We start from the raw sequence: 24,389 nt of genomic DNA on the forward strand, positions 1-24,389 counted from the left end.
CATTGCCTATATCCAGCCCATATAAACTATACTGTATATAATTGTATTACTTTTTTTTTTTTTTTTTTTTTTTACTGTGTTTGTGTTGAACAAGCTAAATCACTGGGGGGTGGGGCATACAGTATTGTACAAAGTTGAAACGTAATATTTTAACTACAAAAATTCACCCTCCCCACCTCCTTTTTCTTCAAAATGGTTTGATCCACCTCACCCCTCCCAATAGTGCTTTGTAGTTGAGCGTCGGTGGTCAGCGAAACAAAAAAAACAAAAAAATCTGCGATTCTGTGTGCTTGGAGGCGGACACCTTACCCTACCTGTTACCTTACCTCCCGTCGTATTGAGTGAAAATAAGTGAGTGTACCTTGCTTTAATCTGGATATGTCTCACATTTCTTACCTTCTCCGCAATACCAACACATTATTACCATTTCTAGGCTACTGGTTTGGGGCATTTACTGTTCAATCAAGTTGCTAGGTAGGCTACAAGGGTTAGCTGAAGTATGTTTTCAAGCTAGGAAACGTCGACAACAGTTGGCAAGGCAGCTTTATATATCACATTTCATAATCAAGGTAACTTAATGTGCTTTATACAAGACACAACACCTGCAGCAGGGTCACCCTAGGTGATTTGGTGCCCGAGGCGAAAGTCTAGATTGTAGCCCCCCCCCCCCCCCCCCCAACTACAACTACAAGTAATACAAATAAATAGTACAGTGCAATACAAGTGTAATTTGTGCTGACATTATTAACTACAAAATGTTTTCAAACTATGTACAATATAATTGTGTAAAATACATATAAAAAAATAAAAATAATGAGGTCAATGACGGACGACCATTTTGTTCACAATTGACGGGAAACTTCGAAAAATTGCTGATAATTAATGCTCGTTTGATGTTTATTTTTTATAGACAATTCTGATTGACTGACATACATGCCTCTACCCTGGGCCCGTTTTTCCTCCTCCTCCTTTCACCGCTTTCTTAATACAGTACCTGAGGGTTTGGATCTTTTCATTGTAAAAGTTTTTGATGTATAGACAACAACATAAGCGAGCCATCCATCTGTCAATAGCGCTAACACTCTGAGATGATGCACGACCCCTCCCCCTACTTTTCCCTGTAAACAGCAGCAGCAGGTCAAATTCAGGGTGCCAGGTCATAATCTAATATTTATTTAGACTAGAAGTCATTAAAAAAATAATTATTATATAAAATATATATGCAGTATAATACAACATATATAAATAATGTAATGTAATAATGTAAAATAAATAAAAATGCAATGTAATATTGCAAAATAAATAAAATATTAACATTAATAACATTTTGTAGCATCCTCGGTTGAAATAAACCAACTGTTGGTTCACAACTTTTATTTATCCTTCCGTTGTGTGAACACACTGTAAGAGCTACAATACAAATAAACAAAAATTGCCATTAATAACTCAAATGGTATGTTTTGTGTATCCTTTTGCCGTATTTAAGCCATATACTAGGGTGACCATATTCCCATTTCCAAAACAAAGAGGACACCGGGGGTCTTGTGGTATCAGTCGCAGTTACACAGTGTACTTCACCTTCTATTAGTCACGCAATGCCAACCGGGCATTTTCATGAATTTATAAAAAACGCGGAAGCCCCAACAGGATGTAAGAAAATGGTCTGTCATCCCAAAAAAGGACTCATTTGGTCACCTTACCATATACTATAAACAAATTGCCTTAAATGATTACCTTTTATAGCCTTGACAATCTCTTGAGTACAATTTATACTGTAAATAAACATTTTAACCTTGCCTGTTGCCTTTATAAATACATTAAGACAAAAATAAACCATAGAGAAATACAGATTCTTAGTCAATAAAACAGAATCTTGAGCAACAGCATTGCTAAATATTTACCAAGGAGCGTTAGCACACTCCAGTGGACAAAAATGGTAACGTTTTACTATGCAGTAAATTACACAATGAACATGAAATATAGCAACATTAGTTAAACAATGAAACATTGCTCCAATACGAACCTCGTTCTCTTCTCAACCAGGTGCTAAAGAATTGTTCACTGAATTAGTTGTAAACTTCAGTTTTGTCTGGTTTCCTGTGGCGCGCACACGTCTTCTCTGCACTTGGAAGACGGCGCTACTAAATACGTCGGTTACTTACGTCAGTTCCTACCGGTTTATGAGACCTTTTCCTGTATCCTTCAAAATAAAAGTATCTATACTATAAGTACTATATTATAATAGCACAATAAAACGCAATTCTGCAACACAAAAATGCAAAAACAAAAATAATAGCAGTGTCATTTACATATTTTATTTTAGAAAACCTGAGGGGGGAAAATATTTTTTATCTTTTTTTTTTGCCCTGCAATTTGGCGCCCCTCCACTAGATGGCGCTATAGGCGACCACCTAATTTGCCTATGCCTTATTTAGAGTGGGACCAAATAGACTCAGTTTTAGAGTAAGAGTTACACTTGGAAGAGTGTAAAATAAAGAAGTGAAAAATAAATAAGTGCAAGTCACTCAAGGGTTGAGGAACAAACTCATGACCTTCAGCTTGGGAGAAAGCCAATCAACGCCCTGAGCAACAGAGCTCCCGCTGTGTGTTACTGTAATAAGTTTATCGCTGTGCCAGCTGGAATCTTCATAACTCCGAGACCAAAAACATCTTGGAGCTAAGCAAACAGTAGAAATGACGTAGCTCAGGTGGTACTGTGACCTCAACCCTTCAGTGATTTTTTTTTTTTTGGTCAATTCTTTATTTTACTCTCTTCCAAGTGTAAATATTACTCTAAACTGAGTCTATTTGGTCCCACTCAAAATAGAGTCAAATTTACTCTACAGAATTTACTGTGTAGTCACTATCATCACCTTCCCCCTCTTGGCCATCCATACGCTGCTCTTTGTTTGGCCAAAGGTTTTCATCCACGTCGCAGCCGATATTTTCCCTTGCAATGCAGCGAGGGGAAAAAAACGGTGTGAATGTCATGGGCCGATATCAGATTTTGACGGTATGATAACCCAGAGCAAAAATATCGCGGTGACACGGTATTGAATTTACAGCTGTAAAATTTATATATATATATATATATATATATATATATATATATATATATATATATATATATATACACACACACACACACACACACACACACACACACACACACACACACACACACATACATACATACAGTGGTACCGTACCTCGGAGTTTGAACACAATTCCTTCCTGCGAAGTGTTCAAAGTCCGATCCACTGAGGCAATTGAGACATGTACTAAGACATTGGCAATTTGATGAAAGCAATAAGAAATGCCATTCAGTTGAGACCAATTGTAACATAGTTTTGGGATTTGGCCATGGTATTTGGAAAATGTCATCTCAGTTTCAAGAAATGTGCCAAACCTATAGAGAAAAACTGTCAGATACATTCATTCTAATTTAAAAGTTTGGCCTGATGGTGGTGCTAAAGGACAGAGTTCCATTATCAAGGTGGTATTTATGTATTCAACAAATAAAACAAAGTGCCTGACACAAAAACTGGGTCAACAATTCTATGTACATCCTTTTCTGGAGGCAAATATCCCTGGGGTCAAATTGACCCCAAGGGTAAAATGTGTTAGGAATATTTGAGGATAATAGGAGGATTAAGGACATTCAGAAACAAAGCAGAGACAACAAAAGTAACTTAAAAGAACATACAATGACAACGATAAAACACATAAACATAAAACTTTAAAAACATTTAAGAGTAAAGTAAAGAAATAAGAGTAGTTTTCTTCGGGGAAAAAATGTTTAAAGGGGAAAAAAAACAGTAGACCTACCATGCCCCTTTTTGATTGGAATAAGAGAAACAAAATTGTGTGTTAAAATTTAAGGTGAGCTATGTAGGATTTTGTCCAAAAATATCTTTACAATAGCCTCTTTGTTTGACTATTTATGACTCAAACATGTTCTAATTAGCAGATTTACACCGTGACAATATATTCTGTTCACAATGGGTACTCCTGCAAGTCTCTGGCTAATAGTTTTCAGACTGGATTTGGGTTTGAATTTCCCATGCTCTGTGTGCGGATTTAGCATGAAAGTAATGCCAAGAATGGACACAATTGAAAAGTATGATGTTATGAAGAGAAGACGTTCCATTCCGTGGCGTTCCATTGAGGCTAAATGCCATCTTTATTTTCCTCAGTGATGATAGCCTATTGTATCTACAGCATGCTCGCAGAATGAAACACTACTATGCCAAGAACATTCACGGCCCTATCTAACTTTTCTTGCCTCTGTAAAAGCCTCTGTGCTTAGTCTTCCGTAATAAGGTTTTGCTCCTATTAGTGCGTGCAAAAATTCAATTTCCTACATAGAGCAGCTTTAAAACTTATAGTGCTCCTATTGCCAAGCTAACTGACGTATGTGCACATGCGCTTGTGTACAGACAGAAAGCCTCGTGGGTCACACACAGACAGGAATGATCGCCTGTTATTGATTGTGATTCCAGTTAAAAATGTTGTGTTAAATATGAGTGTGAATGGGTGTTTGTCTGTGCCTAAGGATTGGCGAGCGACCATTTCACGGTGTACCCGGCTTCTTGCCCGCAATCCTAGTGAAGGTAGGTGATGCAGATTATGAATGGATGGATAGTTCAACACGCTGTTAATTTTCACATAAGCGGAGCAAAAAAGCTACAAAAAGGCTCAAACAAAAAGCTAACTGAGTGAAGCTTTAATCATGCTAGCTAAACTGAGCCATAGTGAGATATGGTCAGGCTTGGGGAGTAACAGAATACATGTACCGCCGTTACGTAATTAGATTGCAAAAAAAATGTTACTATATTCCATTACAGTTATAGGAAAAAACATGTAATCAGGTTACAGGTACATTTATTAAAAATGGGGATTACTTCGAGGGATTACAATTACGATGAGAGAGAGTGCGAAAGAGGGCAAGAGAGAGAGAGAGAGAAGGACAGAGTGAGAGAGCGCGTGCACGCCCGCACGAGCGAGGGCCGTTGCTACATGTCGGGAGGTGGGAACGAACAAATTGACTAGTCGTGTTCTCCACACGCGGGCAGTTTGAAAAAGCTTCACGGACAGGAGGAGGAAATGATGACTAGTATTTACTGGAACTTACTCGGAGCCAAAGTTTGAGCTGAGAGTCCAGCGCCATGCTACGCGTTGTAGCTTCTTGCTAGCTAGCCCGCTAGCCTACAACCATAATGTGAGTTGCACCTTCCAAACAAATCTTCCTCCCACCAATTCACTATTTAAACATCATGCACAACATATACACGACTATACTTGTGACTGGGATAAAAGTTCATTTTGCAGTTGATGTCACACATCGTCATCCTCATTGGATGACTATCTTTCTATCTATCTATCTATCTATCTATCTATCTATCTATCTATCTATCTATCTATCTATCTATCTATCTATCTATCTATCTATCTATCTATCTATCAGATAGATAGATAGATTATCTATCTGTCTATCTATCTGTCTATCTGTCTATCTATCTATCTGTCTGTCTGTCTGTCTGTCTGTCTTCAATCAATAGCCAGTCTCCATGCTTTTTAATTACACAAGGATTTTTGCTATTTGTAGGCTGGTACCTATCACCCGCAAATAAAAGGGGCACATTGTATAGAATATATATTGTGGTGATATTTATTTTTATTTTGTCTTCATGAGCATACTCAATATTGGAGTAATCCAAAAGTAATCCAGTTACATTACTTTAATATTATGGTACTTGGATTACGTTACTAACTTCATATTTTTTGTTACTGTAATGGATTACATTTTAAAAGTAACCCTCCCAACCCTGGGTATGGTATACATATGACTATGAATCAAGTTTTTTGCCATTGAAATGAGTTGAATGGCACTTTGGAACTTGACAAAATATTTCCAGAAAAAATACCTCAACTAAAAGTTGTACAAAGTACATTACTGAATTAATAAATTGATGTGTTTGTTTGTTTTAAAAAACTGAGATAAGAGTCAGATTTGTGATTCTTTCACCAGGGTTGGTATTAGACTTTAAACGATCTCATATCATTTATATGTGTTTGTTAGTTTCTGAACTCCATTACTTATCTTTAATCTATTCCCGGCTTCAAGGATAAGGATGAACTGTAAGCTTCTCATTAAATGTGCCATTCTCAGCTGTCCCCAGTCCTTGTATCATTCATTCACTTCTCTTTATTCACTTACGCAATCGCATGCATGTGAACAAAGGCAAGGCGTGAGGAACTCTATGTGTCTTAAGGTTGAAGTCTGTCAGATGAAGCTGCTATTGTTAGAATGCTTATTTACAGCCGGTCACTTGAGGAGGTGTTGAGTATTGGACCTCGCCTCCATATGTCCTTTTCTTGTCTTGTCCTTTATTCCAGCGTCCATTCAGACAATGCGATGGGATCTTAACACTCAGAAGGACTCTTGCTGAGGAATAGTGCAATGGGTATTGTGCATGACGGAGAAACAAGATAAAGGTAAGACATATATTGCGTTCTACAAAAACAATTCACAATACAAAAAGTATTGTTTAACATTTCCATATTTATTCTGTCACATCTACAATAGTCATTGAGCTCACAAATCTGATTCGATTAATTTTAATACTCATCCACTTTATCACTTCTTAATTTACAGTGTGAAAGAAAACACTAAATGTACAATACTAAAGTCCAATATTCTTATAAAATCATGTAACTATATTTGATTTCAATCATTATTGGGTTATAATTGAGATTTCTGACATTCTGATGTATATACTCTTCAGTTTATGTGGCTTTTATTATGTGTGACTGATTGCTACTGAAACAGCACTACTTGAGATATCAACCCTAACTAAAAACTGAATCTCTTTGTTACAACTTTTAAGACCCTTTACAGTGAATTTGGAGATTTGTTTCTAAATATATATATATATATATATATTTATATATATATATATATACATGTTTGAAATAATTTCTCAAAATCTGTTACTTGTGGAGATAGTGTCAAAGTAGGAATCTTTATGGAATTGGAATAAAAAAGGCAAAGCACAGTATGGGATGCAGATTACTTTATTCTACTGATTAACACGCTTAGGGAATCACCAACAGTCAGGCCACAGGTGACTCATAGGCAAGTAGATGATCCAGGAGCTTCATTCTTCAACCTGTCCTTTCTTCAATAACAGAAAAAAAGACTATGTGAATCTAACAATTTTCTTAGAATTGTAATTCGTTTTTGTTTTGAATTTATATTGTCTAACTTGTCTGATTTAGACATTTCATTTGGTCAAGGATTATCTATAAAATCGTTTTACCATGACAATAAAAAACAACAGGAAATCTCCTAATGAGGGGAAATATGGAAATATCCCCACTTAGCTATTGCTTTATTTTCATTATATCTGGCAGAAATTTAATGTGCCATTGGGTCATGATTTTTGTTGTTCTGTCGACTGTAGCAACAACTAGTATCTTGTTAATAAATGTTTACCAGTAGGCTTAATTCATAATATATTGTATAACCCCATTCCAATTCCGAAACTGACCTTTGGGCCAATGTCACGACTCTTGGCACGCAGCTTGTTGACCTGAGATTCAGCAATGTCAGCTCTCTCCTCTGCTTCATCAAACTCGTGCTGAATTTTCCGGAACTTGACCATGTTGTTGTTGGCTTGTTCCTCCTATAGACAAAACATTATCACTTTTTAAGTAGTGCTGTCAAAGTTAAAGCGTTAACTAATTAATTAATCACAAAAATTTATTTTGTTAATCATGCATTAATGCAGATTAATCACTATTAATTTTGACCACAGATTATCCTTTATCTTGACAGCGGATGGTTACGTTAAAGGTAGCACAGGTTGTATTTGAGCAATAAATATATCTACATGCACTGAAGTAAAGCATTTAATAAATGTTTGCGTATGACATTCAGAATATTTGTTCATGTCAAACTACTGAGGTCATCTTTTATTTATTTTTATTATGCAAGTAATTAACTGATTAGAAAAAGAGGAGGATCAGAGTGTGCAGTGGATCGTAAAATGTAACATTAAATGACAAAAGAATTAACACATAACAGGTGCGCTTCAAATTTGGCGGGCAAAACATTTTGATTAAAAAAGCCTTTTTAATTAAGTGATTAATCGTGATTAATCAAAATTCTATGATGTGATTAATCTGATTAAAAAATGTAATCGTTTGACAGCTCTAGTTTTAAGTGGGACGACACTTCCATTACTTCCAGCAATAATTTCCATGTAAATTCTTGTGCATTGTCTGACATTCAAAACTTGATACAACTTATTTGTATTATGCTTTTACACAGCTATAGCTTTTTGGATGGAATGCACTTTAGTAAGATTTCATAGTAGTATTATGATACATGATGAGTGCTTACAGCCTCCTCAGCAGTCCTCTTGTATGATTTGACTTTTAACTGGAGTTTATCAACCAGATCTTGCAGACGGGCTAGATTCTTGCGATCCTCTTCAGTCTGAAATAAATATGAACAAATACATCAACCCATCTTTTTCATATTAAATAGAAAAAACTTCAAGCGTTGTTACATGTTTTATATTTGATTAAATCTTACTTGGTAGGTTAGCTCTTTAATGCGTCTCTCATACTTCCGTACTCCCTTGACAGCATCGCTTGACTTCCTTTGTTCGATTTCTACTTCACTTTCCAGCTCTTTGATCTGTTAGGAGGATAAACAATTTTTTTTTTATATGGAATCCTAGATGTCTGTTTACAATTTAATACAGGGTTACTATATTTTGAGCGCTAACAATAGATTAAAAAAAAAAAGTATACACCCCTGTTCAATTGTCAAGTTTTGGTGATACAAAAAAAATTTGACAACCATTTTCAAACCTTTTTCCACTTGTAATGTCACCACCAACCTGTAAAACAACTGGGGGAAAATATATTTTAAAAGGAACCCCCGACTGCAATGACAAGTTTGCTCCATATTATTTATTTGGTTGTTACTAACATAACTATGAGATTCAGTTTTCAAAAATAATTTACAGTTTAATACATTTTGTAGAAACTTTATTTGTACATAAGCCGCCATTGTTGTTTACGTACCAAACGCAATCTGCGTAGTGACGTAGAATGGCAGCTGGCTCTCTGCTGAGTATTGCAAAACTGATATAAAGAAAGCAAGCCTTGTAGCGTTCCTAAAGAAACAAAATGCGATCGGGAGAGTTACCCTCCCCCACGCGGTGCTCTCGAGAGCTCTCACGATCCAAGTACGAGTCCATTTTGGCCAAAAACCTTTCGCCTTTAACTCTTTGACCGCCAAAAACGTTTAATAACGTTTAGTATAATCCAAATGAGTGCCGCCAAAGACGTTCACTGTTTTTTTTGTTTTTGTTTTTTGGAAACGGGTGGAGGAAAGCCTTGGCAAGCTGTGCTGAAAGTATCAAGCAGGTCGAGTTAGTATAATGACTATTTTTGGGCACTAGATGGCAGCGATGACTCTCCTTGGACAAGATCAGGTAGGAGTCAGTAGAAGACGTGAGGCGGAGCTAGAGTGTTGGGGGGAGAATGGCTGAGGAAGCGAAAATGGCGACCGGTTGCAAGCAGCTCACGCTTGAGCATTTTTTTCAAAGACGAAAAGCATCGACCAATGCTAAAAAGCACATTGTTGATGATGATGGTGACTCCGAGGTTGACGCCGAAGTTGGAAGCGTTGACGCGGCGGCTTCGATCGCGTCGTAAAGCCTCACCGGCTAGCGATGCTAACGCCGGAAAACGAGCACTTCTGCACAGGCGGACGTTCAATCGGACGATGAAGAGTACCCCGAGTCCAATGCATATTCATCGGAGGAGTGGGTACAGTCTGATCACGGCGAATACACTGGTTCTGGACTACGATGCCACCATGAATGGAGTGGATAAGATGGATCAGAACATCTCTTACCACCCGGTATAGCAACTGAAGGACATGAGGAAGCCAGACGTAACACCAGGTCACCGTATCATGATCCTGAGAGTAGACTTGATGACAACATGGCCAAACACACACTGCAATATATACCTGCTACTCCCCGGAAAAAAAGGCCGGCAAGAAAGTGCACGCAAAGGGGCAATCGCAGTGAAACAAAAGCTTGATTTCTCCGTATTTTGGTCCAAAACAGAGCATTTGGTTGAAACTAACCTATTTTCTATTGTTGATTACTGAAAAACGGAATAAGGTAGAAACCAACTTTTTTTTCTGATGAAAGAGGAGAGTTCAATCTTTCATTTGGCAGTATCTGTGTTTCCATAGTCCAAACACAAAATTTTCTGTGGACCTTGAAAGATCAGTCAAAATGCTTAAATCAGCTGGCACCCACATATCCTCTTTTCTGAAAATGCTTGGCAGTCAAAGAGTTAACTAGAAAGCAAATATATCTGGAAAGGCATCCTATAAAAGCGGAACTTTATTTCGGGTTAATTAGCGTGATTGGTTAACTGAACTCAGCTACACCCCCAGTTATGTGCACACTTATTAAACCACAATGCTTATTTTCACCACTATCAAAAGATTTATTGTTGTTTTTTTTTAGTTAAGCTGTACAGCTTGGGGAGTAACGAAATACATGTACCGCCGTTATGTAATCAGATTACAATTTTTTTTTAACTGTATTCTGTTACTGTTACAGGAAAAAACATGTAATCGGATTTCAGGTACATTTATTAAAAATGGGGATTACTTTGAGGGATTACAATTTCTACGATGAAAGAGAGAGAGAGAGAGAGACAAACAGAGAGACAGAGAGAGAGAGAAAGAGAGAGTGAGACAGCGAGAGAGAGAGCGCGTGCACGCCCGAGCGAGTGGGACCGTTCCTACATGTCGGGGAGGTGGGGACGAACGAACTGACTAGTCCTGTCCTCCACACGCGGGGAGTTTGAAAAAGCTTCACGGACGGGTGGAGGAAATGACGACCGGTATTCACTGGAATTTACTCGGAGCGAAAGTTTGAGCTGAGAGTCCAGCGGCATGCTACGCGCTATAGCTTTTTGCTAGCTAGCCCACTAGCCTACAATTATATTGTGAGTTACACCTTCCAAACAAATCTTCCTCCCACCAATTCACTATTTAAACATCATGCACAACATATACACGACTATACTTGTGACTGGGATAAAAGTTCATTTTGCAGTTGATGTCACACATCGTCATCCTCATTGGATGACTATCTTTCTATCTATCTATCTATCTATCTATCTATCTATCTATCTATCTATCTATCTATCTATCTATCTATCTATCTATCTATCTATCTGTCTATCTGTCTATCTGTCTATCTATCTATCTAACTGTGAGGTGTGGTTGCTTTCAGTGACAGTTCGAAAACAGCATATGGCCTTCAATCAATCAATAGCGTACATGCTTTTTAATTACACAAGGATTTTTGCTATTTGTAGGCTGCCCGGGTCCCTATCACCCGCAAATAGCAGGGGCACATTGTATAGAATATATAATGTGGTGATATTTATTTTGTCTTCATGAGCATACTCAATATTGGAGTAATCCAAAAGTAATCCAGTTACATTACTTTAATATTATTGTACTTGGATTATGTTACTAACTACATTTTTTAGCAGGTAACTGTAACTGATTACATTTTAAGAGTAACCCTCCCAACCCTGTGTACAGGCTATAGGTGCCATTAACTGTAGACATTTCTTTGAAATTATTAATTTTGTTCTTGTTCTTTTTAAATTGCAAAAACCTTGCATTTGAGTAAGGGGTGTGTAGACTTTTTATATCCGCCTTTTTTCTGATGTGGTCAGCATTTCTAGTTGCATGATATTTTGTAAGATTTACCCTTGTCTCAAGCTTCTGGATCTGCTTCTTCCCTCCTTTCATCGCTATTTGTTCAGCTTCATCCAGACGGTGCTGCAGGTCTTTGATGGTTTGCTCCATGTTTTTCTTCATCCTCTCCAGGTGAGCACTAGTGTCCTGCTCTTTCTTCAGCTCTTCTGCCATCATGGCAGCATCAGTGATGGCCTTCTTGGCCTTCTCTTCAGCATTCCTGCACTCCTGAACTGCATCTTCAACCTCACTCTGAAGATGAGCTGTGTCAGTTTCCAATTTCTTCTTCTGATTTAGCAGGCTGGTGTTCTGTGTGAATTGGGGGGGATCATTAGCACACCTAGTATTTTACAATTCCCATGACTGAATTTTTACCTGTGAGTGCAGCAGCTGCACCCGCTCGCTAACATCCAGCAACTCTTGCTCAGCAAGTTTGCGTCCTCTCTCAGTTTGCTCAAGAGCAGACCGAAGTTCTTCCAGTTCAGCCTGAATGAGGGTGTTACGTCGCTCAACTATGGCGATGTTCTCTTTGAGCTCATCATTAGCACGAAGAGACTCATCAAGTTGGAGTTGGGAATCCTTCAAGATTAAAACCCCAATGTTAACGTATATTTTTTAAGGGTAACTTAGAGGGCTTTTTTTCAGTCCATTCATACCTTCAGATGTGCATGAACAGATTTGAGTTGCTTCTGAGCCTCAGCTGCCTGCCTGTTGGCTTGACTTAGCTGAATCTCCATTTCATTGAGGTCTCCCTCCATCTTCTTCTTTAAACGGAGGGCCTCGTTCCTACTTCGGGTCTCAGCCTCAAGTGAGCTCTGAAGGTTTTCCACAATCCTCTGTTGGTTTCTCTTTGCTTGGTCCAACTCTTCATCTTTTTCAGACAGCTTGCGCTCAATTTCAGCTTTCACCTGACTGAACTCAAGCTGGGCTCGGAGAATCTTTCCTTCCTCATGCTCCAATGTGGCCTAGAAAGATCAAATAATGTATCACTGCACTTGCTTGATCTATTAATGAAAGAGACTGGTTTAAATTGAATGTTCTTTTTTTAGACAACACAACTTACCTCTGCCTCTTCCAAAGCAGTTTGGATGTCAGACTTCTCCTGTTCCAACTGCTTTCGTATTTTCTCAAGCTCATGGATGCTCTTTCCGCCCGCACTGATTTGTTCAGTGAGGTCAGAGATTTCCTCTATGCATTCAAATGAAACAAATTCACCAATTATATTGATGTTCATATTATATCGAAATTAATGATTATGTTAACATTAACTGACCTTGTAGGTTCTTGTTTTCTCTCTTCAGAGTTTCGAGGTGCTCGAGAGATTCTTCGTAAGAGTTTTTCAGTTTAAAAAGTTCTGTGCTTAAAGTCCTTGCCTCCTTTTGAGAGCTTTCCAACTCTGTCTGAGACTCCTCATATTTCTGCTTCCACTCTGCCAAGATCTGATAGATTGTCCATGTTTTTAAATACTTTGAATTGTGTTCGTGCAAAAAAAAGAAGTTACTGGCACTCAACATGAAATTATTTAAACCTTGTCAAAGTTTCTTTGCTTCTTGTCCAGAGCGGCACAGGCAGCGTTTGACCGTTCAACATCCACCATGAGATCTTCAATTTCATTCTGCAGTCTGTGTTTGGTTTTCTCCAGAGAGGAACATTTAGCATTAACTGCTTCCACAGCTTCCTCTGCATCCTGCAGACGCTGAGCGAGTTTCTTCCTGCATTTTTATTAATGATCCTTAGTTTACTGTGACACTGTCAGTATTACTGTTGGCTATGCAGTATTAGTTTACTTACTTAGCATCCTCCAGTTCTTCAGTCCTCTGGATGGCATCAGTTTCATATTTAGTTCTCCACTGAGCCACCTCAGAGTTGGCCTTGGACATGCCACGCTGCAGTTCAGCTTTGGCCTCCTGCTCCTCCTCATACTGCTCTCTGAGCAGGTCACAGTCATGGCGAGAAGACTGCACAGCATGGGCTAAAGCATTCTTGGCCTAAAATGAAAAATATTTAGCAGTGCACCATGTTGTAATACTAACACGTATGTGTAATATTTTCATCACAAGGACATGTTACCTTGACTTCCTCTTCCAGTTGCCTTTTAAGGTCTTCAATTTGTTGAGTGTAGGATTGTTTTCCTCTAGTGAGTTGCGACACCAGGGAATCCTTCTCTTCAAATTGCCTTGCAAGTTCACCTAAATTTTACAGAGTTATAATACAGTTGTGCTTGAACGTTTGGTCCTCGAAAGCCACTATCCAGCCTGTTTTCCATGCTTCTCTCCACTAATATACCTAATTCATGATCAGGATCGTTATCAGGCTTCTGCAAAGCTTGTTGATGAGCTGATCATTAGATTCAGCTGCGCTGAAGGAGGGAGACATGGAAAACATGCTGGATAGTGGCTCTCGAGGACCGAACTTGTCCACCCCTACCCTAGGGGTATGTAAACTTATGATCACACAGTATGCATAGTGAGAAAAAGGCTTAATTCCCATACAATCCAAAAATACTGTGGCATTTCTTTGGATATTTTTAGAGGTTTTAGAGTTGAAGTTTACACGAGATGATTCATAGCAATTGTGTGTCATTAAGCCACATTTAACTTTTGTACATTAACAGTTGTGCTCACTAATGTACATGAAACCTATTAAAAATTCCGTACCCTTTACCTAAACCGAAGACTTCAGAATCCCGCTAGACCCGAGGAAGGATTAAAGAAAATAAAGAAAAGTGAAATCCAGCACTGACTGGACACCACCTACAACCCACAGGGTTACAAACCAGAATATTTCACCAACCCCAGAAACATCTAAATTCCAACAAATTAGGGAGACCTCAAGACACTTCAAAGGAAAGACTGAAGAAAGGAAGAATAGATGAAGCAGTGAGATCCACACACATCAGCCTCCACCGATTCAGCATGTGGTGGATCTGGCATGCATGAAAACCTCCACCAAAGAAGGGAGCCGTCGACCCCGGCCACGACAGGGCAAGCACAGCCCCCCAGGCCGCGGCTGCGCCAGGTCACAACCCCTGGGCTTCGCGGGGGCCACCGGCCGGAGACCAAACCCAGGAGCGCGGAGCCCACGCTCCCCCCACAACCCCCCAACCACACCCGCCACCCACCACAACCCAGCCCCCAGACCCGGCAGGAAAAGGTTCCGGTCGTCACGCCAGCGTGCCTAGTGAAAACTAACCTTGTTACTGAGTTCGCCAGCTCGCCGTATGGTAGTAGTAGTATAAGTGTGTGTGCGTGGTGCATTAAAATTAGGAGCAGGTGGGATGGAGCAGAAGGAAATAAAATGTATATATAATTAGTATATAATTCAAATTGAAACCAACATAAATACCATTTTCAGTTTGAAGCTTGGCTTTGTGCATTGTCAAGTCATTGATGGTACGCTGTCCCTCTTCTGCCTTTGTTTTATATTCACTCATCTGGTCTTCTAGGGACCTGCACATTTTCTCCAAATGAATCTGAAAAGTAGAAAACATTGATTTATAATACATTTATTTAACAGTGTGAGTAATCAATACAATAACTCACCCATGATGTAACACATCTACCTATCAAGTTCCTTGATATACCATGTGCAACGATATAACTTTTTTTGTTTTGCTCGGTTGTGCTGTCATATATATGACAGATGGGCAAAAGGAAAGTCCTTATTAACAACTTTGATCATTTGTGTGTTGATAATTTCTGTGTTAATTGTGAACTTTGGCCTATCACATTTAGATCAGTCCCCACCAAAACTAATCAGCTGAGTGATGCGTGATCTACTGTTACAATATGTGTTTGGCGTCTTTGATGTTAAACCAAATTGTGTGTTAGACTGTTTGCTCTAGCAATTTGTGTGCACTGTTGGTGGCCATGTTTTGTGTGTGTGAATGCGTACCTGAGGGGTCCATTTCCTTCATAGGCTAGAAAAATGTTTACTTGAAAAGTTTTCCAGCATGTGTCTCAGTCACTATTATTATTGTTATGCAACACCTGAAAAACTGCTCTGGAAGAGGCCAGCACCAATTGTAACAGAGTTGAAAGCCCCATATGCGTGGAGTTGAAAGGAGTTTTGTCATAGCATGGCATGACTCTTTGTAACTGGCATTCAGAAGCCCAAAGTTTCATTGCTGAATAGAGAACACGTCACAATAATTTTGGTTGGCATCTCAAATAAGAAAAGTTCTCCGCCTCTCGGCCATTGCAATTTGTCTTAGGTTTAATAAATCATATTGTGTGAGGCAATGTGATTTCACATTTCACATCCATCTATTTGCACAATCCTTCTCCCACAATGCACAGAATAAGCTCTGTGACATTTCAACATGTTTGGCAGATGCAATCCTGGGTGCACCTGGTTAGGAGATCAGCTTGCACATCTGTTTGCATGCTCAATCAAGTTTGCATCCATTTTTACACACCCAAACCTTTAGTAAATCAATCAAACCCTACCAGTTTGATGTACTCACTTTGTACTTGTGGAAAGCTATGTGAGCCCAAATTACTTAATATAATAGTGAATATTAAATGTACTGGCAATTTGTGAAAAAAAAAAAAAAAACATGTTGCAGATAAACAAAAATAAAGTATTGTTCTTACACTTTGGAAAGATAATAAGATTAGCATAGATTACCTTGGACTTTACAATATGTTCCATATTGGATACAACATCATCCAGTTCCAGCCTCAGCTCGCTCTTCTCCTTCTCCAGTTTCTGCTTGACTCTCTGCAGATTGTCAATCTGCTCTCCCAGGTCAGCAACGCTGTCAGCTTGTTTCTTTCTCAGTGTGGCTGCAGTGGCTTCATGCTGCAGAGTGGCCTCTTCCAGGTCTCTGCGGAGTTTCTGGAACTCGGCCTCCCTCTTCTTGTTCATCTCAATCTGGACAGATGTTGCTCCACCAGCTTCCTCCAGCCTTTCACTGATCTCCTCCAGCTCCCTTGCCAGGTCTGCTCGCTGCTTCTCCACTTTTGCTCGAGCAGCTCGCTCTGCCTCAAGCTCTTCCTCCAGCTCCTCGATGCGGGCCTACATCAATATAAAGTCCAATGTAAAATCAAGTCACTGAACTGTTACATTGATATCCATGTGTTAAACCAAGAATGCTTCTGTATGAAACATTATTTCATACAATATATTGATATTACCTGCAATTCCTTCAATTTCTTCTGGAGTTGTGTACTCATGGATTGCTCATCTTCTATTTTCCCCAAAAGTTGGTTAATTTCAAAATCTTTCCTGTTAATGTACATAAATATATTTCAGTCATTCCAGAAAATAAGTTAAAACATACTTGTGTATTTTTTTTTAACCTGTAACCTCTTACTTTTTCAGCCTCTCATCAAGTTGTTGCTTGTCATTTTCCAGATCCATAAGACTCTCTTGAGCTAACTTTAAGTCCCCTTCAAGCTTTCGCTTTGCCCTTTCAAGGTCCATTCGCACTTTTTTCTCTTGCTCCAGGGATCCTTCCAGCTGTAGGAGGTTATTCACAATGAGTTTGTTTAGCTAGCCTTGATTATTGGCTGATTACAATTCATCTTGAATCTTACATCATCCACTTGCTGCTCTAGTTTTGACTTGGCCTTGGTCAGAGTGTTGACTTTGTCTTCTTCACTCTGAAGGTCATCCAGCGTTTGCTGATGAGCTTCTTGTAAGGCTTTCTTCTCCTTTGTCAGCTTGGCGATGATTTCATCTAAAGCTGCCATTTCCTCAGTCAGGTTTTTCACCTAATCACAGAAGTGTACATGTTTAACTCACCTATGATCGTCTTTACGACTGTAACTTGGTTATACCTTGTTTTCAGTGGCATGTTTTTCCTTCTCCACTTTAGCAAGGGTTAATTCTAAGTCATCAATGTCTTTCTTCAGCTCGGAGCATTCATCCTCCAATTTACGTTTCTTAGCTGTTAGTTCAGCATTCATCTCCTCCTCATCATCCAATCTTTCAGCTAGCTCTTTGGATTTTGCTTCCATCTGGATTTTGTTTTTAATCAGTCCCTCACATCTTTCTTCAGCATCACAAAGATTATCCTGCTCCTGTTAATAACAAATACGCATAATGATGAGTTGGCAGTCTTATTTTAGTCTTAACATGATTGGTATTTCTGATGGTAGCCATACAGCCTGAACTTGAAGCTGTAAGTCATTTTTCTCTTGGAGAAGTGTGACCATTTTTTCTTCCAGTTCCTTTTTCCGGGCTTCTGATTTGGCATAAGCCTCTTTTAGTTTGGTAAACTCTTCCTTCATGTTGGCCATTTCCTTTTCAGACTCTGCTGACTTGAGCAGAGGCTTGATCTTGAAGAACATCTTCATCCAGGGCCAATTCTTGACCCCCATGAAGGCACGGATGTTCCACTGGATTACAAGTAATGCATCCCTGTTGATAACAGATTGCCATTTATTTTATTATCATCCAAATTCCTTCATTCATTTTGAAATTATTATCTTCAGCCTGTCCCAGAGTATAGATGAAGGCGGACTACACACTAGACCACTTGTAAGTTAAGTTATGTTGAGGTATTTGTATTATTCTTGCTTTGTTGGTTAAATTGCTATTTATTGCTCTGGTTTTTGGAACGATTGCAAATAAATATTCTATATAAATGAGGTTGGCCAATTTAGAGTCTTCAGTTGGCCTCGCGTGCATGTTTTAGACTTTCATGCAGTGTTTGGTGTAGTTACAATTGTTTTATCATGAAATATTCATATTTTACTGAGTTTGGCTTTGACATTTTACCTTCGTTCAAGAATCTTCTGAAATTCAATTCTTGCCAGAAGACCTCTTGACCGAGCTTGGATGCCAGTGATGATCAGTGCTAATCGCTCATCTCGCATCTCTTCAAGCTGACCCAACAGTCCAGCTTTGAAAAACACCTGTCGGATCGCATTATTCAGTATTTAAATAAATCATATCAAAATAATATACTCTTACACAAGGCATGAAATACAGACTTTGGTGTGTCCAAGCTTGTACTGGTTGTGGTCAATATCCAGAGAACCTAACAGTTTCTCTGCAGCCTTCTTGTTGTCAATGAACTGTCCTTCAGGAATTGCATTGGGGTTCAGAATACGGTATCTTTAATGGAAATGAAACATTTTTCATGTGAGATTATCCAATTGAGTCAGGTAACATGTACTATGAATTGGTTATTCACTCAGATGCAAACCTCTGTTTAAAATCTCCATAGACGATCCTGTTGGGAAAGCCCTTTCTGCAGATTCTGATTCCTTCCAGTACGCCGTTACAGCGCAGCTGGTGCATCACCAGAGGGTTCTCCATGGCCCCAGGAGTCTTGGTCTCATTGGGGATGATGCAGCGTACAAAATGGGGGTGAGTAGACCTCAGGTTGGTCATCAGTTTGTTCAGATTCTCCTGTGAGTTCAGCACAGAAAACGGACTTTGATCAATTGTAATTTGTAACTATTGTTAAACTCATAATGTACATTGCATCAATTAATTATTCTATTACTTTATGATTATACAATCCCACATATGAACAGGACCCTATGGTGGTTGCAGTGTAGATTGTTTTTCCGTCCACTCTTTGAAAAATGTGTTAGATGCCAGTGCTTGATGTAATGATATCTTCCCTTCTTTTAATGTTGATTTTGACTGTAAAACATTCAATTTATTATTTTATCTCAAAAATCGCATAGCATTTTAAATAAAATTTAAAAAAGCAGAATGTAGCCTGTGATAACTTGTCAATAAGAGTTATTGAGCATGATCAGTGCCTTTCTGGTGCTACTGTTTTTAACATGCCTATACAATCAGTGAGTCTGTAACAGTTATAAAGTTGGATAACTCTTCAAAAAAATACATTAAAAATATAATAATAATTCTTACCCTGTGTAAAGCAGACACAGTTTGGAAGGAAGAACCTTTCTTCTTGGCACCTTTTCCCTTGCCACCAGACTCTTGAGGTAAATGAACATAAATTGTAATGAATTGTAAAACATAATGCATTGGAAGCAATCACATTTAAGGTTTGTATTCCTGAAACACTTGATTTATTCACAAATATTATTTATTTAAAAGCTCAACATACCAGAATCGGTTCCTGCATACCCAGCAAAAAGAATCGATAATAGTTTGAGGTTAGACTTCTGGAAAAGGCCAACAACAGTCTCATTTAGAGGGTCCTTGTTCTTCACCAGCCAGTTGCTGATATTGTAATCAACAGTTCCAGCATAGTGGACAAGAGAAAAATGAGCCTCCGGTTTTCCTTTGACGATTCGGGGTTTCTGGAAGTTGTTGGATTTTCCTAGATGATTGTCGTAGAGCTTAGCTTTAAAGGTTGTATCGCTCGCTTTGGGAAACATGCACTCCTCTTCAAGGATGGACATGATGCCCATGGGCTGGGAGAACAAAAGATAACTTGTAAAATCTGGGTTGCTGAAACATTCTGGGAAAAAATGATTAACACGTTACAACTAGCCTTACCTTTTCAATCAAGTCGATACAGGCTTGCAAGTCCATACCGAAATCTATGAAGGTCCATTCAATGCCTTCCTTCTTGTACTCTTCTTGCTCAAGCACAAACATGTGATGGTTGAAAAACTGTTGCAGTTTTTCATTGGTGAAGTTGATACACAGCTGCTCAAAGGTGTTAAGCTGTAATGGAGAATGGAAAAAGTTTTCTCGTTTTTCAACTCTCACGTACAGTAAACCAAAATAAGAGTGGAAATATAATTTTTACTCCATGAATAATAAACACAGCTCACATCAAATATCTCAAATCCAGCAATATCCAAAACACCAATGAAGTACTGCCGAGGCTGCTTGGTGTCCAGAGATTGGTTGATACGGACCACCATCCACAAAAACATCTTCTCATACACTGACTTGGCTAGTGCACCAATAGCGTAGTAAACCTAGAAAAGAATTGATCAACTTCTGACTTCCATTTTTCCCTCAAAAGATTGTCCACTAATACGAACCTGGGCAACATTTTGCCCCTTGGTGACCCACTCATTTCCCACTTTAACTCTTGGATGGCAGAGACCTTTGACAAGGTCAGCTGAGTTCAAGCCCATTAAGTACGCAACTTTGTCAGCATCTGTAGGGAAAATATTTGTATATAACATGTCTTTTGTTGAACATCTTTTGTCTAAATTTTTGCTTTTTTTGTTAGTAATGAATTGATACATGGTAATTGCTAGAGGAGGTTACAAGAGTGTATGTTAAAGGCAACTGAACTCATACTTTACTGCCATTATAAATTATAGTGTAGTATAACAGAACCGAGACGTAATAAACCTCTTAGAGAATCTTGGGTTTGACCATAACACCACGCTCTCACATTCTTTTCAGATAAAATTGTCAAGGAAAAGTGGGGAAATATTCTCAATACAGGTTGTGCCATGCCAACAGATCACTGAATGAATTGTTACCTTCAGTGCCATCTGCTTCTCCCTGTTCTTCTCGCTGCTTCTGCTTAAACTTCATGTTACCGTAGTGCATGATGGTGCCGGTCAACTTATAAATGCTGTTCTTCTCTTCTTGAGTGAAGCCCAGCACATCAAAAGCCTCCTGAAAAATACAAATAATGAAAAAAAACAAAAACATTTGGATTTAAGACTGTACTCTAATCAAGTGTTAGCTGACATCCGTAGCCATAAGCTCATCAGAGTCATTGATGGAGGCAACTGTTGTCTCTCCTTGGGAGATGAAGGCATAGTCGTATGGGTTGTTGGTGATGAGCAGCATTTCTAAAAAAAATACAATAAAAAAATATGTTACACAGAATAAATAAAAGATTAATTTATTTGGGCAAATATTGATTTTGTAAAACATTTGCTGTTAACTACTTACCAAGAAGTTCAGGTTTCTTCTGAGACAAGATTTGGTAGAAAATGTGATAATCCCTCTCAGCTTTCAGCTGGAAGGTCACGCGAGACTTTTCCAAAAGATCTGTTTAATGTATACGAATGGAATGTTATGTTGTAGTAAAAAACTGTTTTGCTGTTTCCTGTCACTATGTTTGTAAACATTTAAGAGATACCAAAATAGCGATAAAATATGTGTTTTTTTAAACAAGAACATTGTTGCTTGAAGCTAAACACAAATCTTTTTGAGTGCAATTTGCATGTTCTACTTATGTCTTTGGTCCTACTTACTCCTATGTGCAATTTCCATGTACAGTAAATTAGGATAATTGAATAGTTGTCTAACTTAGTCCATAGTTGAGCAGTTGAATGGTTGTCTGTGTTACTATTTGGCCCAGATCTCTTCTGATACCGACCAAGTCAGTTGATGTCTGATCACTTAACATGACTTGCCTGTCTCAGATTTTCTCTCATGTATTTAGATTGTACCACACAAGCCTTGAGAAGATGTGTCTTGGAAAGATTATGTGGCGAAATAATACAGTACTTCACTTACAGGTCTCAATATCAGCAGAAGCCAACTTCCCTCGATTATCGAAATGAATTCTGATGAATTTTCCCTGGAAAAAAAAGTGTTGAACATGTATGTTGATAATGGAGAAATATCCCTAATGTTTATAGAAAATAAGCTTCAGTGAATAAATATACTCACAAATCTGGAGGAGTTGTCATTTCTGATAGTCTTGGCGTTACCAAAGGCCTCCAGCGCAGGGTTAGCCTGGATGATTTGATCCTCCAGGGTACCCTGAAGACAAAACATCTCAATTACTATCTTTGGGACAAAGTGTGTAGGGGAAATAAACTTGATTTTTAAATTGGTAAAACCTCAGAAGTCAAACAAAAGCATATCTTTTGTAATTAAAAAAAAATAAGGGGTGAAAATTTGCCTTTTTCCATTGTATGTATGTGTTATAAATGAAAATGAAAGAACATATTTGTTTTTTTATGGTTTACTTTTAAACTGTTTATCTTTTTTCTACACCCATGTGCTCATAGCTTGTTTTCTGTGGAAAATTATTGATTGTAAATCTGAGTGCAATGTTCGCCCGTTCTTCATTCTGAAGTATGCATCACCTTCTTCTCAACGACTTGATCTTTTTTGCCACTTGGAACTGCAGCAATGCTGGCAAAGTATTGAATGACACGCTTGGTGTTGACAGTCTTTCCAGCACCAGATTCTCCTCTGTATTGTTAAAACAAGTTCATGTTTAGGTCAAGAATAACATTAAGTGCTCAAGAACATGCTTTTGGTATTTCTCACGTGATGAGAATGGACTGGTTTTCTCTATCTGCAAAACAAAAAGAAGTGTTTATCAATCATAGGTTTTACACAAGAATTGAGTATTGGACGTAAGTATTTTGACAAAAAATGTGTACCTGCCAGCATGTACTGGTAGGCATTGTCAGAGATGGAGAAGATGTGAGGAGGAGCTTCACTCCTCTTCTTTCCCCTGTAGGCAACAACCACCTCTTGGTTGTAAACTGGCAGCGACTTGTAGGGATTGACAGTCACACAGAACAGACCCGAGTAGGTCTGGCATAACAAAAAAAAGAAAGAAAATGTTCAAATTCTGTGACATCAAGAATGGCAGTAAAATTCCAATGATTTTCTTACATAGATCATCCATGCCGCGTAACGCTCTTTGAGGTTAAACAGCACAGCAGGCTCATGAAGGAAGGTGAACATGGCCATGTCTTCAATTTTATCGAACTTTGGTGGGTTCTGAGGATTTACGTCACTCTCATTTACTGTCACAGTCTGTAAAATAAAATCAATTCGTCAAAATGAAAACTTTTGGGTGTTTGTTAGGGTTTCAACTAAATGACCATGAGCAGTACCTTTCCAAACTCAGTTTGAGCAGTGACTTTGTCACCATCTCGACTTGTGATGGATGCCTTGACGTACTCAACTTCAGCGTCTGGAACGAAGCATTCCTTCTTCATGTCAAATTGTCGAGTTTGGGCTTCCAAACGCTCTTTGTCTGACTTTCGAAGGAAAGGAGCAGCTGGCCCGAACTCTGCCATTACTGCATCACCCATTTTGCTTCTTTTTTTTCTTCTTCTGAGGAGACAATGTACTTTAACTTGCTTTGAACGCCACATGTTTCTTGAAACTATGCCAAATAAGTTATGTCTTTTGAAAATATTTACACAGTAGTAAACTAGTAATATATAAAATTTGAATGTTCTCATCCATTTTGATCAGTACCACAACAATGAATTTCCTCAAGCGCTTACCTGATATAAAATAAAATAAAAAGCACCTACCAGAAAGAACAGAATTCTAATAAAATTGGTAAAAAAACAAAAAAACAGTAACGTTCAGAAAAAAACAATCTTGAATTTTACATTTAACAGTAAACTCAAGTGATCTTTGTGGTGATGAGTGAATTTGTAGTGTAGTGTTGCGCTTACCTTAAGCTCTCAACCTCTGTCAAACGAAATGATGGTTCTGGTAGCTGTTGTCAGGTGTCGTCTCCATTAATAAAGGTTGTTACTCAGCCAAATAAGGTGATGGATGTGAGGGAAATGGAATCTCATTTGCATATCAGAAAAAGACACCCCCAAAATTGGGAAGAGTCCAGTGTTGCTATTTATTGCTATCACCTTGTCCACAACAGAACAATAAGCAAGATTGGACATGACAGAGGAAGGGGTGGTGGTAGGTGGGGGGCAGCAGACTGCTCTCTATC

General features: G+C 38.5%; 1 protein-coding gene and 1 long non-coding RNA gene across 2 annotated transcripts; one reads left to right on the forward strand and one right to left on the reverse strand.

Moving 5' to 3' along the window:
- The first annotated feature begins 276 nt into the window (after positions 1-276).
- On the forward strand, positions 277-19,261 carry LOC147181829 (uncharacterized). Its single transcript, XR_015097082.1, has 4 exons — positions 277-351; positions 4,556-4,613; positions 6,400-6,498; positions 18,996-19,261. It is a non-coding gene; the product is annotated as an uncharacterized LOC147181829 (long non-coding RNA).
- LOC147181830 (myosin-7-like) lies at positions 7,062-24,146 on the reverse strand. The gene is made up of 38 exons (XM_086094807.1): positions 24,112-24,146; positions 23,536-23,758; positions 23,312-23,455; positions 23,074-23,230; positions 22,958-22,985; positions 22,771-22,879; positions 22,349-22,441; positions 22,193-22,256; positions 21,623-21,721; positions 21,416-21,519; positions 21,202-21,340; positions 20,749-20,867; positions 20,533-20,682; positions 20,252-20,422; positions 19,857-20,166; positions 19,655-19,725; positions 18,975-19,180; positions 18,760-18,883; positions 18,545-18,681; positions 17,929-18,184; positions 17,602-17,844; positions 17,359-17,535; positions 17,136-17,281; positions 16,957-17,047; positions 16,448-16,837; positions 15,164-15,290; positions 13,889-14,007; positions 13,610-13,806; positions 13,347-13,530; positions 13,092-13,257; positions 12,882-13,006; positions 12,475-12,783; positions 12,194-12,397; positions 11,831-12,127; positions 8,603-8,707; positions 8,408-8,503; positions 7,554-7,688; positions 7,062-7,181 (listed from the first exon to the last, which is right to left on the reverse strand). Exons 2-38 carry the CDS (start codon positions 23,734-23,736, stop codon positions 7,161-7,163), a joined length of 5,814 nt encoding a protein of 1,937 aa, XP_085950933.1. The 5' UTR covers positions 23,737-23,758; positions 24,112-24,146; the 3' UTR covers positions 7,062-7,160.
- Between the last annotated feature and the right edge of the window lie 243 nt (positions 24,147-24,389).

This window comes from Leptonotus elevatus, chromosome 1 (genome assembly GCF_054856555.1).
Source record: "Leptonotus elevatus isolate MCC_2025b chromosome 1, RoL_Lele_1.0, whole genome shotgun sequence".
Taxonomy (NCBI): Eukaryota; Metazoa; Chordata; class Actinopteri; order Syngnathiformes; family Syngnathidae; genus Leptonotus; species Leptonotus elevatus.

Bases quoted from the DNA above. Each gene is read 5' to 3' on its own strand.
- LOC147181830 (XM_086094807.1), bottom strand. From the start codon at position 23,736: ATGGGTGATGCAGTAATGGCAGAGTTCGGGCCAGCTGCTCCTTTCCTT. The intron at 20,868-21,201 runs GTAACAATTCAT...TTTTCCCTACAG, and splicing joins AGAAGCAGATGGCACTGAAG to ATGCTGACAAAGTTGCGTAC. The intron at 15,291-16,447 runs GTAATCTATGCT...TCTACTTTTCAG, and splicing joins AACATATTGTAAAGTCCAAG to ATTCATTTGGAGAAAATGTG.